Source organism: Pocillopora verrucosa, chromosome 9, assembly GCF_036669915.1.
Source record: "Pocillopora verrucosa isolate sample1 chromosome 9, ASM3666991v2, whole genome shotgun sequence".
Lineage (NCBI taxonomy): Eukaryota > Metazoa > Cnidaria > Anthozoa > Scleractinia > Pocilloporidae > Pocillopora > Pocillopora verrucosa.
Genome location: NC_089320.1, coordinates 4170310 through 4185548, shown reverse-complemented (window position 1 = coordinate 4185548; position 15239 = coordinate 4170310). Strand labels below are relative to the sequence as shown.

Genomic DNA, 15239 nt, shown 5'->3' with positions numbered 1-15239 from the left:
CAAAAAAATTGAAACTAAAAAACCCAACCAAACAAACAAATAAATGACGGGGAACTCTGCATCAATGTAAATCTCTTAAAAGCAGTACAATAGAGAACCTTTGACGCTGGAAATGATCCGTGGTTTCATTTTCATACGGGAATGTCTCCTATGCCTTCCCTTTTGTATCACAGTTGGCAGTCGCACAAGTCAATCGGAAAAAACGATCTTGAAAACTGGTGAGAAAAATAAAAGTCGAACAACCAAGGCGTGTTTAGAGGTGCTCGTAATTAGTTAGAAAATTACTTTGGCTTAGGTAGAGGGGGAAGGTGAAGGAGATTGTGCAGCGACGAGTCACATCTTTTCTGGTTACACTACTAAGCGTGCAATTTGCGTCAGAAAGCAAAAGCCTTCGCCATACTTGTGATTGTCTTTTTAAAGCCTCTATCAAAATAATTTCGAATTAATGACACTTTTAGCACGTGTCCATTTCAGTTTCCGAAAAAAGTCTAGAAATGCGTGCAGTAACAAAAACGGCGAAAATTCGTCAAAATCGCTCTGACGAATTTGACTACAATTCGTCAAAATCGCCAAATCCATGAACAACCTCTCGGTTTGACAAAGTTTAGTCAAATCTGCCATTTCGGTCATCGCGTGCATTTCTGCCCTTAAGTAGAGATATGTTTAGGGAGTTTCCTCTCTCCGTTTCCCATATCAGCTTCCTGAGTGATCGAGAAAAGATGACAGGTGGAAACAAACCATTGAATAGTTGACAGCTGTAACTTTGCCAAGAATTAAAATTGTAGCTCTTCCCATAATGCAACTGTGAATTCTGTAGCAATGACTGACCGGAAGTCACCATACTTTCATTATTTCAACTAACGACATAATGCGATTTAATCTGATCGAAAACAGTGAGAATACAAACGCTAACAATGGATAATCTCAAGGAATTACTTAAACCAAAAACATTTAACACAGTTAGCCATGCCGCAGTTGTTATTTGGATCCTGATCGGTGTAATCTTCCTTGGCATTTTTGCAGACGCAGAAAACAGCGAATCCAGGTATGATTTCCGCTGTGGCGGGGCGAAGAGTGAAAACATCGACCTTGTCCGTGGAAGATGTTTCGAGTTATACGAGAAGCAGTATAACAAACACGATGTTCCAATCTATGCCTTCGTGATCATGAATTTCTTCCTCATCGGAACTGTCTGTGCTATTTACTCCCAAATAGCGAGCCTCACAATCAATCAACTGTCGCCAAGCGCTCGTAACGGTGATCTCGAGGGGCAGTTGCGCGACCAAGGAAACGCACTTTCTAGTAAAAAGCTGTTTATCGCTTACTGCTGTCAACTTTTCGCAAGGATTGTTTTGGGAGTTCTCTTCATGGTTCTACAAAAACAGTTTCTTTATCCTCGGGACTTCCCCCCCAACTTCCTTTGTTATCTAACCTCTGGAGGGAGTCAGCCAAGGAATTCTACTGGCGTCTGGCACGATTGTCATAATCAACGAGCAACTAAGAAAAACTCCTGGATGCGCGCTGTTCTTGTCATTAATGGAATTTTTCTCTTTGGCATTCTGTTAGAAATCGCCTATATTTTGCTACGAGCCTGGAAAGAGGATAGTTTCATGAAAAATTCCAAGTTTCTAAAGGCTCACCTGAATCCCTTCCATGCTGACTCGCAAAATGCTACCACATCGACTGTGTTGAGACCTGAACCTCCGCAGCAAGAAGAAAGAACAGAGCAAGAAACGAACGTCCCACAAGAACAACACCAGGGAGAGGAAAGTAAAGAACATGAAACGAACATCCCACATCTGTCAAGCAAGCCTCAACAACTCCAAAAACCACTGCTTCAGGAATTCATCGAGAATACAAAAGAAATTATTAAAGAGGCGACCAATCAAACTCCCCAAATCCGGTCGCCTTTTTCAAGTACTCCAGGCGAAGGACACCGAGTTAAACATTTGACTCTGGATCAGATTTACACAAAACTTGTCGTTGTTCCAGACATAGCTGATCATGACTTTACTGGAGACAGACTGGAGAAACTGGAAGTCTACACCAGATCGGGTGGGGAAAACACAACACCAAGAGGGCCGGAGGACATTCTTGACCACAAAAACAAAAACGTTTTGATTGTTGGTCGTCCCGGAATCGGAAAGACACTATGCTGTACCAAACTCCTCAGAGACTGGGCATTTAACAAAGTATTCCATGAATCACCTGATTCCAAAATCCATTTTGATGCTACTTTCTTCATCAAATTCAGAGCATTCAACGCGAAAGCCGACCTTAGCCTCAGGGAACTGCTCACATTGTCAGAACATTCCCCCTCAGATCACATGGATGACGAAGTCTGGAAATACGTCCTTGATAACCCCCAAAGAGTTCTCATTATTTTCGATGGAATCGATGAATTTAAACTTAATTCAAAAATCGGCGAGGAAAATTTCGAGCCTAACTTCAAAAACCGCGCAGACGAGAAGATGCCCCTATACGCCTTGTACGAGAAGCTTGCGACTGGGAAACTTCTCAACGGGGCTGCCGTTTTAACAACCACAAGACCCACGGCTTTGTCATGCATCGAATGTGTTTCTTTCGACAAAATCTTCGAAGTCCTCGGCTTCTCGTCCGAACAAGTCAAAGAATACGCAACCAAATTCAGTGCTAAAGAAGACAAGGATGCGGGAGAAACAATATGGCGACACATCGGCGGCAACAGGAACATTCTCTCTCTATGCTACATTCCTGCGAGTTGCTTCATCATTTGCTCAACTCTCTTTCAAATGGTGAAGTTCTATGGTTCCAAGAGTCTTAGCCTACCAACGAATCTAACAGTTATTTACAAGAAAGCAGTGAAAATTTTTTACTTCAGACACAACGAAGAATTTCGCGGCAAGTATTTCGATAGTAAATTCTTGGAATCAGACAAGTTACCCCCTGAAGTGGAAAAGAAATTCTCGAAACTTGAAAAAATGGCATTTCAAGGAATTAAAGAAGGAAGGCTGGTCTTTGAAGGACACGAAGTACGCGGAATGGAAAACAACGCTCTTTTTCACCGCTTACCCGACCGTCGGCCTGACACGTTTGAACGCGAGGAAAAATTCTGTTTCATTCATTTAACAATGCAAGAGTTTTTCGCTGCGAGGCACCTAGCAAACATGGATGAAACAGAACTGAGGAACTTTGTTTCTACGAACATCGCGGACGGCAAATGGCAGCTGGTTTTTCAGTTTCTAGCAGGACTAATGAACGAAAAAGAAAACCTACCGAGCGAAATCATCACAGACCTTCTTCCTGTGGAAACTGAAGAGAAAAAGAGCGTGTACTACAACGAAGAGTGGACATGGGATATGAAGCCAAGGAAAGTAACTTGTTGGCCGACTGGAGACAAAAAACATTTAGCAGTGACATTATTTAAATGTTCTATCGAAAGTAGTGCGATGGAGGAAATAGTTCAGAGAAAACTACAACAAATTAACTTTAATTTTGTAAATTTTAATCGTTGTCAACTCACACCTGTTGATTGTGCTTCAGTAGTTACTGTAATTAAGAATGTTCAACAAATTTCACATTTAGATTTGGCCGACAATAACTTTGGTCCATTAGGTTGTTTTGAAATTTGTAAGTTGTTAAAATGTAGTAAATCTCAACTGAGCTGGTTAAACCTCACAAGAAATCAATTGACAGACCAAGGAGCAAAGTATTTAGCTGAAGCCATCAACAACAACAACTGTCAGCTACGCACGTTACACCTCTCAGGAAATAACATCTCACACGTTGGAGCACAGCACTTGGCTGAAGCCATCAACAACAACAACTGTCAGCTACGCACGTTAGACCTCACAAACAATAAGATCTCAGACATTGGAGCACAGCACTTGGCTGAAGCCATCAACAACAACAACTGTCAGCTACGCACGTTAATCCTCTCAAACAATAACATCTCAGAAATTGGAGCACAGCACTTGGCTGAAGCCATCAACAACAACAACTGTCAGCTACGCACGTTATACCTCTCATTCAATAACATCTCACACATTGGAGCACAGCACTTGGCTGAAGCCATCAACAACAACAACTGTCAACTACGCACGTTATACCTCACAGCAAACAACATCTCTGACATTGGAGCACAGCACTTGGCTAAAGCCATCAACAACAACAACTGTCAGCTACGCACGTTATACCTCACAGCAAATAACATCTCAGACATTGGAGCACAGCACTTGGCTGAAGCCATCAACAACAACAACTGTCAGCTACGCACGTTATACCTCACAGCAAATAACATCACAGAAGCAGATAAACGACACGCAGAGAATTTACTTAGCAATAGTCAGTCTAACTGTCGCCTTATTATCTAACATCGCCAGTTCACAAATAATTGTGAAATCTGGAACAAAAATTAAATAATCACTTACAATTCAAAAGTTGAGGCAACCAGCTCAGTGACAATTACAACACAATCACTAAAATCGTGAATGAACGAAAGAAAACAAAGTTTCTGAAGCGCTCAGAGCACAGAGATTATTTGAACCGGATCGAAATGAAGAAAAATGAACCAATGAACATGTTTATTGAGAACAAAGGATGTCAAAGTGTCTTTTTTTGTAAACGAACCAATTACATTGAAGTTAAAACAAAAAACTTACTGCATAGAAAACAAACAAACCTCGGACCTCTCAGGAAACTTTATCATTTTATGACTGATTTATTTCGATCCTAAATTTATTGTATGCTTTTGTATGATTTGATCATTTATGTCTGTCACATGAAATAGTTTTCCGTTTAGTTTATTGAAATTTTTTTGGAGATTATAGGCGGATCAGATGAGTAAATACGATTCAGATCGCTTGCAAGGATAACAGTTTTCTTTTCTTTTGAGTTTGTTTTTCTTTTTTTGTTTGTTTTTCTTTTCGATCAAAAGAATCCGGTTCGAGTAGTTTCATACTGTACACAAATTGTAAATATGTAAACCCATTACTTTTCAAAAACAAAAGACTTTATTGTAGGTTAGAGAGACATATTACGTTACACAATTTTTTAAGGTGTATGCAGTAGCTTTAAATATTGGAGTGTTTTTGCACATATTTTTTGCCTGTTACTATTACCATGATAAAATGAAAAACTTTGACAGTTGAGATTTCACTGACTAGTATTTGTAGATAAGAGCAGAACTCCTAAGTTTATCAGATGATTGTTGAATAAATCACGTAAGCAGATTAGATTGGTTAGACATATCAGACAGAGTAAAGAGCTTTACAAAAAGTTTTGAAACAAAACAAAAATTGGACGAAGGAAGACAATGGGGGTGGGGCAGGGTAAGGAGGGGTTGGTAAAGCCTTCTCAATATCAAACAAAAGTATAAATAATTTATCTGAGAAACATGAACAGCTCAAATAGAGGCTTTTTTCAGCAGTACCTTTTCTTTAGCAGAGATAGCACCCTTCTTAAAATCAACTGTTGCCCTGCCTTAGGTTGAAATACAAAATTATTCCAACCCTATTTTAAACCTAGACCAAAATTCCACACCCTGTCTTAAACCAGAAATAAAACATCCTTAAAAAATTAAATGAAAATAGCTTATTACCTCAAATAAATGCCCAACCAGATATTGAAAATTCTGGTCCAAATTTTCATCATACACAATCATGTTTAGTTTTTTCATAATATGCATGTTTAGTTTTGAGAATTTGGTATTGGATCAACTAATAATCCCCTTCCCCTTCCCCTAACTGATATTTTCTTCAATCCCATCACTTGTCTGCTTAATATTGTATTGATATTGTAAGGAGAAATTCTGTCTTGGTCACTCATGGGAGTGAAAGGCTTCAAGGGTTAACACACAATGAAAAATTGCTTGACCCTATTTTTAATCAAGCTTCTTTCACAAGTTAACAAATATTCAATACCCTATTTACACGAACATGTGAATCTGTCACCTACTAACAGTTTTAATCTTAAGTATTTGTAACAACTATAACCATAATGCTTTCTGTTCTCTGAGGCTTATAACCCATTAACTTCCAAGGACTGAATGCTACTTCTCCCTTGCAGCTGCTATACATTTCATTGTAAATTAGTTTTGAGAATTTGAAGTTAGATCAAGATAAAAACTTGAAGGTATTCTCATTACCTTATGAATACAACAAGGAGAAGCTACATGTTAATCACTTCCAAGAAGTAAAGGATTAAGATGTGCTCATCTGCAATTATTGTTAGGAGTTCTGTGTCTCAATATAAACAAATTGGGCTTTAACTTGGGGTAGAAGAGCACAGAACACGTCATCACAATGGAATGCACTGCACATCAAATTCATCACCTTAGAGAAAAATGAGTAAAAATATGTGATATGTCAGTTAGCTTACTCACTAGCATATTAACTTGGTACATCTAGAAATATACAAATTAGTCTTTAACTTACATTTATCTCAGAAGTCTGGAAATGTGGAATTCTGGAAATATGCCAATAATTCTCTATCTAGGTTGCATGTATCTTAACTTGGCAGTCTATAAATGTGAAAATCTGGAAATAGTAAAAGGATATGGTTTTAACTTTGGTTCTAAAAACATTCAATTTTCTTTGTAGCCCACTGTCTTGCTTCCTCTACTTTTCAGTAAAGAAAGATCCTTAATCTATCAAACACCTTTGTTTTTTTCAATTTCCCAACAGAAACATGGGAGAAGAGAGGGACAAAAGTTCAAAGAGAGGGGGGAGGGGTATGGCAAAGGTTACAAAGGTGACAATGAAAACAAAAATGTTGACCTTGGTAAAATGAAGATCAACTGAACCAATACAACTCAATAGAAAAGGGCTAAGAAATAACAATTACCTCAGCATATATGGTTTGCCCTTTTTCTTGATATCACTTAAATGGCACAATTTACAAGTTTTCTTGACCTTTTCTTTGAACCATGTCAACAGATATAATGGGTGCATGTGTTTTACTGAGCCAGAACAGTAGCACTGAGTTTTAGGGGCTTGTTCCCCTGAAGACTGATAAATACAGCAGATGCACTGACTCAGACAGATCATAATTTTCTGAAAAAAATTGTAAAGAGTAAAGATTAATTTTTTAATGATTTTTGAGTTAGTAGCCAAAATATGAAATGTATGGGTGCGTTCCTTTGGGAGAATCCAGATCAGGATTTCTGATCTGTGGTTATCCTTTTGAGCAAATCCATTTTCAGATCAGTGATCTATCAAATCCACTCTGGACAAGGATTCATTGCATCACTGATCTTCATGATCTAAAGACGGATCATTGGATCATTGATCCAATGCGTTCCTTTGGATAAAGGATCTGAAATTAATCATTTTTCCCAGCGGTGCTTAATTTCAAACAAGTAGGTACTTCATATATTGACTGGAAAGATTGTTGGCAATCACTCCACAAATTCTGTGAGAAACACGAAATAAAATCAATTTTGTAATGTTAAATTGATCAGCCATTGATCACAGGCATTCATTCCCAAGTACCCATATTGTAATCAATACTTGCTTCTGTTTTAATTCCATCGTTTGAGTTTACCATGAAAAAATGTGCTTCTAATGAATAGTTGCATGCTAAAAGCCCTTGCAGTAAGACAAGCCATTCAGGGAAGAGCTCAGTAACCCACATGCATACAAAAGTCTTAACACACTAACACTTTTTGGAATTCTCTGAGAGCTCATCTAAAACTCTATTCCTTTTATGCACTATGATCTGTGTGATCTTTGATCACAAATCTAAATCTGGATCCTCTCAAAGGAATGCACCCTTAAAATAGCACACTTTTTGGAATTCTTTGAGAGCTCGACTAAAACTCCATTCCTTTCATGTACTGTGATCGTGTGATCTTCAATCACAAATCCAAATCCGGATCTCCAAAAAGGAACACACCCTATGCCCCCACGTTGGCATATCAAAAGGTATTTATCTTGGATGGGTGCATTAGGGTATGTATCTCAAATTAATCTGACTTCAGCAGTAGGGTATGTATCTCACACTAATCAGATCACAGCAATGAGGTATGCTTGCACCAATTTTTTGTGTAACACTCCTTCACTTACAATGCACATGCCATCAGCTTAAGGCCTTTTATGAAATTATCACTAGAACCTTTGTTTTGGAAGGGCTAATGTTTAGCTGACTACAGTAAAAATTGTGCAAAGCATTTGCATAAAGCATAGTTGATCAATAATCTAGTTTTTGCCTTTTGTTTGCTCATTTTACAAAAGCCAAAAAGATCACAAAGTTATATTTACTTTCTGCGTCAACTGTGATGTGGACTATCTGCTTTTTTTTGCTTTTAAAAGTTCTCCATGCTTCTGTAAGTCATCTTGTGTTTAAAAGGTACTTTCCTGGTACAATTACATGTTAAATTGTTGCTATGGACTAGACTTTCACAAATAGTGTGCCATTTTCCAGTAAACAACCTAAATTTTATTACATAACCTCACTCCACTGAAAAAATTTCACTTGGAACTAAATGCTACTGTTAGTCAATTTTCCATGCAGTTCTCGCATGCTAAGATATTATCTACCGATCAAATTCGCTTTTAGCTGCCTAGGACTTCACCCTATCACATGTCAATTCTAGACAGCCTGCATCTTATTATGTATTGCACACAAATGGGGCAAAGTACAGATTGACAATTACCAAATAAAGAGCCCATGTTGTTATGTTTTGAAATATGATACTTTTCTGCATTAATGTGTTAATTTTTGCTAACAATTATTCAGACACCAGTGGCAATAGACCATAAAATGTTTCTCTGAGTTTATTACTGATAAATTGGAAGGTTTTAATTTTTTTGCTCTCCATTTAACAATGTCTTCATTGGAATCTTTCATAGGTAAATACTCTTCTTCTTTTACAAAACTGCAAAAATTAGTTGCTTGGTTTCCCATTTTGACCCACCCACCAAAAAAAAACAGGTGGAGTGGGTCAACAACTACATATTCAAACAAAACTATCATTCAAATGGAGTAAAATTATCACGTTCAACACGAACATACTGATCTACTGCGAAAAATAAAGTTAATCTTGATCATTCTCGTGGATATACATTAAAAAATCACAGTTGCTATATGTTGAATTTGTACCAGATGAAAACATTTCACTCACTAGAAGCTGACTGTGACTCTTCCTCCGGCAGCTCCTCGACGTCAACACCTTCTCCTTCCCTAAAATGTCAACATGACGATGTTTTCGTTCCGCTTGTTCCTTGGAGTTAACCAATACAAAATAAAAGCCAGTCTATGTCTTCACGTGCATCTGTTGTATAGTAAAGGGGAGTAAAACGCAGAACTGTGAGAACGTTTGATGAGGCAGCTTTCACGTTCAAATCAATAACAATGTCAACATGCAGAGGTGAGACCCTGAAAACCATGATTCCGAAGAGCGATGGCCAGTGTCGGGGCTGAACCAGGACGAATCACAAGGGATATGATTTAACGAGTGTCTTATGATAATTCGCCATTTTGAAAACCGCGAGGGGCTTTGGGACGAAAATAACCATCAGCTGCGGTACATTTCATGATACATACACAACCTCTTAAAGGGGACCATTCATTATGGCGGAAAGAAACGCGGTATTGTTTTAATTTTATCACATTTTGTAAAAAGGAGCAAGTATATTTCTCGGCGCTGACATTCATTCTTCCATCGCTCTTTTTTTTGTTACAATGAGCATATCAGCATTTCCCAGAGAGTCGTAATCATGTGGTATTTTTGTATTTAATTTTTTTCAACTCGCATCGATCTATTTTCGATATTCTTTATTTTTTTTAGGAAGCTAAGAGTGACGAGGAGTATCCCCCAGCTACTGCTGGTCGTGCAAGAAGAAGAAAGAGGGTCCTTTGTTTTTGTACGTTTTGTGTTTCACGTGTGGGAGCATGATTTTATTGTTCAGCTTGTAAGCTGTTGCATGTGAGATTTACATTTTCTATTTTCTTTCAGGTGGCGTTTGAGACAGACTCAAACAAGCGCAACCAGATGGATAGACGGTAAACGAAGTCTATGCAAACAAAAGTATTTCAGTTTTTTCTTTTTTTGATTTTATATTTGTGTTTTTATATTTATTTATTTTCCCAATGTCATTTGATAAAACTCTAAATAAAAAATTGTTTTTTAAGCTTATGATATCGGGGTTGAAACTGTTTGTGTCTACATCCCTAACAGTGCAGTACTTCAGGATTTTTTTTTTTATTCTAAACTAGCCCTACCTTCCTTCCTTCCTTCCTGTCTGTCTGTGTGCCTGGCTTTCTTCCTCTATTTTTGCTTTACTTCTCTCTTTTTGCTTTTAACTGCTAGAATGGTATGCATTTAGCAAAGGCCAGTTCTGGATTGCAACACGTTTAATACGTTGACAGTCTAAAGCACTGATTTATGTTATTTATAGCCCACAGTAAATTTTAAGTCTTGGAAGATATGGAACATTTTTCTGATTTCCTATTCACTTCTCTATAAGTAATACTTATTTTAACTAGTTTAATTCATTAAATTCTGAGTGCATTTTAACATCATTTTGTTTTGCATCTGTTATAAGTACTCACCTTTCTGCTTCCAGATTTTGATTTACAGTACAATACAGTTTGAATGTTTATTTCCTATAGTGCAACAAGTTCAAGCTCAAGAAATGGCAGCTGATGATGACATACCACCAGAAGACCCTGTGCAATTTAGAGTGGTAGATCTGAGGAAAATGGTTGTCAGGGAAGTCAAAAAAGATGGTAAAGAAATTTAAGAAAGCAAACTGGATAAACATTTTTTGCAAATGCAAACAGTTTTGGGGGTGATGTACTTAAAAGGCTATGCAATTTGTCCACGCTAATCATACAACCCACAATTTTGTTTCTTTAAAGTGCTAAATTGAATAGTAGATTTGCTAAATTGAATAGTAGATTTGTGGAATTTACATGGTGTATTTTCATGTAGGGAGATCTGAGCCTAGGTGGGGGAAAGAAGCATGCTGACCTGTTTGGTGGCCTGAAGAAGTTGTAAATAAAAGCAGCAAGAAACCACATCTGGATGATTTAATTTCAATTATGCATTCATACAGAAATTGGAATCAACAACAGCACCCTCAAGAGGTTGACATCACAGTAGATGATTCTGCTCACAGTCCTGTGATTCCCATTCCTGTATCATCAGCACCAGCTTCTGCTTTTATTTCTGATCCTCTCTCATCTGCCCTTGAAGTTTTTGCAAGCCCCATTTGCCCTCCAGCTCCTTCATCAACACCTGCTGTCACCACTTCCATTTCTGATCCTCCCTTTGCAACTCCTGAAGGTCACGTTCAACCTTCTCTTGTATTTGAGGACATTGTTGAGAGGAAATTTGGGAGTGAATCAGTTTACTGCGGTAATATGTGGCAATCTGTACTGCAAACCTGCAGTGAACTGAATCAGATCCAAACATCAAAGATGCTGCATATTCTAGGAAAACTGAATGAAGACGTAAGCTTCCTGTTATTAATTGAACTCGGCCTTCTTTTCATTCATTACTTTTTTGTGCATGTATGTGTCACAAACAAATAAACAAACATACTATTTCATTTATTTATTTCACAATTTAATCGAGTCTAGGATGCAAGTATTTTGTTTTGAATTTACCATTCTTGAACATTTTCTATGTTATTTCATCAGCTGTCAGCTAAAGTTTTAATACCAGTTGTTTAGCTGGAAGCTTGGGAAGGGGGCTATGTTCAAGCAGTTTGGTCCTATTAACTCCAAAAAGTGGATATTGTTTGTTTAAGGGTCCACTAATACCAGGCCAATTCCAGCTCTTTAGTGTGATGTTCAAAAAGTTTTTTTTCAACTTGATGATTAGGGTTGGGGCATTTAATGAGGAATCCATCATGAGGGCAAACATTCATGAGAGTTAATTAACAGCCTTTGACTATTAATATTAATTTCATTTTGTTAACCAATTTGTGATCTACCTATTAATGCAAGATGTTTTTTCCTATCCTAGACTGAAATCCATACAATCATAAAGCCCCAAATTGCAAGGGACATTTTAGGATGCATGGTCAGATTGCCTTGGGAGGTGAACTTAAGTTTATCTCCTCACAGCCTGGAACATTTACCAAAGATCTCTCCACGTCAGTTTATCAGCAGCAAGAATCAGTGCAGACTTCCTGAGCAATAAAAAGTTCAGTTAAAGTTATTAACTTGGAATGATTATCATCATCATTATTATTGTTACTATTATCATTATTTTCATTTATAAATTTTATTTTATTGGTTGTTATTAACTTCAAATTCTATTGCTTTTAGAGATTTTCCAGCTATGTTGACCAGTCCATTTATGAGCTTGGTCTGGAGCCATTCTACTCAAGTGGGGATGGAAACTGCTTTTATAATTCACTATCCATACTCATGTTTGGACATGAAAGTGACAGTGAATTTTTTAGACTGGGTGCAGCAATGTATGGTCTTGCTCACTATAACCACATTGTTGATGCAGTAAGAACAATCAGTTATTTTTTGTTATGTTTGCTAAGCGTATTAGTGTACAATTTTAATGTCTTTGTTTTATGTTTTAAGTGAACTTTAACAGAGATCAACCTCTGGATCTCCTTTTCAAAGCTGAGACTGAGGCATGATAAATCAATCTTAAATTGATCTTTTAAAATTCATTTATTAGTTCTTTCTTTAGGTGCTTGTTTATGTGGTTGCTTGTTATACAGAAATATTTTAATCCAGCTGTTAGAGAAATTTGCTACTTTGATATTCTCAGATTACTTAGCAAGCAATATATAAGGTTGTGATTTTTTTCTTTATCCTGTAAACACTAACTGCCATTCATGTCAATTCATTTCTTTTCATCAACTTCATTTGTTTCATTGACTTCTTGCAAAATCCAAAATCCTTTGATCACTTTTGATAATTACACAATGATTTTTTGTGCACATGGTTTTCAATCATATTTGACAACTGTCCAATAAACTAATATTTGTAGTAGATGGATAGATAGCTTTATTAAAAATCCCATGGCAGCCTAATAAGGCTGAATTGCATGATTATTTACAATACAATACTGGCTAAAATTGTAGGAATAGTAGTCATCTCAGTGTCGTGTTAACCGTTCCTGTAGTTACTTATAACCCTCCCTTTAGAAGTAACTAAACTGCATTTCGAAAAACTATATTCCATTTGCAATATAACTTTAAAAGGAGTTACTTTGTGCTTCTGTCATATTTCTTTTTACAGAATGCGTGGTATTTTACTGTTAGAGGCGATACTTTGCAGCAGGCAGCCAGTGTGAGCCTTTCACCAAATGAGGTTCAGGAATTTAAAGACAAATCCATTCAGGAAATTGTTGCAAAAAGTGTCCAAAGCCAAGTCTTTAATGCCCTAAAGAATTTTACTGATATTGGTAACTAACTTGAGACTTGTTCGTTTTAAGGACTGGCTCACATTCTTTTGAATCAATTCCACATCTTCATCATCTTATTACAACCAGTTATCAGCTCGTTTCTCCAGGCAATTTGGCATTACAATACTGACATCCGCAGTGTTTTTTTTAGAACTCTTGCAGGTAACCTCTGCTGCCGGCTTTTTGAAGAAACCAATACAACAGCACTGTGAACTGTCTGGGGCTGTATGGTACCACACAAAACAAAGTCCTCCTTGTTGCTTCCAGCCAGACCGGGAAGAGGCGCCTTTTCACATCATCTGGCTGCCACTTACAGGACAAGGAAACACCTTCAACCATATATGCCCCCTTCTGCCATGGAAGTGTGTTGCATTAGATGCTTTCTTGTGTGTGTTTTGGCGAGGATATAACACCCAACATTCAAGTCGCAATGAGATGGTGCAGTGCCTTACCTGCTTTGAGTGGTACCACTGCGTTTGTTTGGGCATTTCTCTCGAAGAGGCCAACGAATTCCACGATAGTGGATTGTGGCTGCACGTTGCCCCACCCATATCGGAGCCACGACATGTGAGTGTACAGTGGAATCCCTACTTTTCGAACCTCCTGATAACTCGAACCCTTGAAATGCTGTTTCCCTTCTCTCAGTCGAACACTGTAACTTTACCACAATTCCTAAAGCTACCTTATTATTTGAACAAAGTTTTGTTTATGTTGAATGTGGGAAAAATCTTGATTCCACGGTACTTTCTCTGCTGCTTTTTTGTTTTGGCTCGTTTATAATGTTTTTAAACGTAGCGTACTGTTCATTTTATCTATTATATTTTGTAGATCGGTGTACTCAAACCAAGGTAGCATTCTGCGGTTTCTAACGAAGGCGTATTTGAAGGTTTGTACGTTAAAGATACACTTATTATAAGGATTTTATCAAATCTAACTTACGGGTTAAAGTTTACATTGCTTCCTTTCCTTTTCAGACATCAACAACCGAACTCCTAATTAACAAAAGTATACATTAAGGCTAGCATTGAACACCGAACATCGTCTTTTGTCGCACCGAGACTTGGTGAGGTTGGTAACAACTGGACCCCTCGGAGGACACGCGGTAATTTCATTTGTAGATTTAAAAATATCTAAACAAAAAGAATTTCGATACTTAGAATCGCTTGTAGGACATCGACGATTACTGATTGTGTACAGGGACAAGTTGCTTTGCGACGTAATTTCGTTTTTTCAGTGTTCTTTAAAAGATGATTGTTTAAATGCCATTATTCCGCATAACGCAAAAATAACATGCTCGCACGGCCTTAGTTTAGTTTAGTTTCGCGATTTTCGGCTCTCATGGTACACAACATGCAGGAAGTTTAAAACTAACAAAAAAGTAAAGCGACCTTTGCGTTTTTTATCTAGTGCCTATTGACATTATGATCCCTTCGTTTTCAAACAAACAGGCCGAGCGTATGACAGCAGTTGCAATGCCTATCATTGCTTCACTTACGAAAGACCTTTCCCTACTGACCCGGCTCTTTATGGATGTGATGCTACCAGAAGTATTGTATTTGAAATTGTTTCTAGAACGGCACGGCTTATGGTTTAGTATCTGAAGACTTATCATATTTAATCTTTCAATTATATACCGCGACTTTTCCAGCTTAAAAAAGGGGGTTTTTGATGACAAGCCTTATCCGTGACGGTCACCTCCAAACTTGCCCAGTGTTTTACATGTCACTTTTTGGGTTGACAGATTTCCAGTACGCTATATTTCCAGAGGGTGTACACTGCAAACCGTTTCTTACTTAGGAAGTTATTTTAAACCACAACTGTCTAAAAAGTTCTTGCTTTTTCTTCTTATCTTTCAGAGCATAATCAAGTTCATCATGGAAAA

At 37.5% G+C, this 15239-nt stretch overlaps 2 protein-coding genes across 3 annotated transcripts in view; both read left to right on the top strand.

Annotated features, from left to right (window-relative positions):
• The window catches only part of LOC131786192 (uncharacterized), a 164809-nt gene that overhangs the window by 106495 nt on the left and 43075 nt on the right, over positions 1–15239 (top strand). The window lies entirely within an intron of this gene.
• LOC131790249 (NACHT, LRR and PYD domains-containing protein 3-like) lies at positions 909–5165 on the top strand. The gene has a single exon (XM_066171701.1). It carries the CDS (start codon positions 915–917, stop codon positions 4350–4352), a length of 3438 nt encoding a protein of 1145 aa, XP_066027798.1. The 5' UTR covers positions 909–914; the 3' UTR covers positions 4353–5165.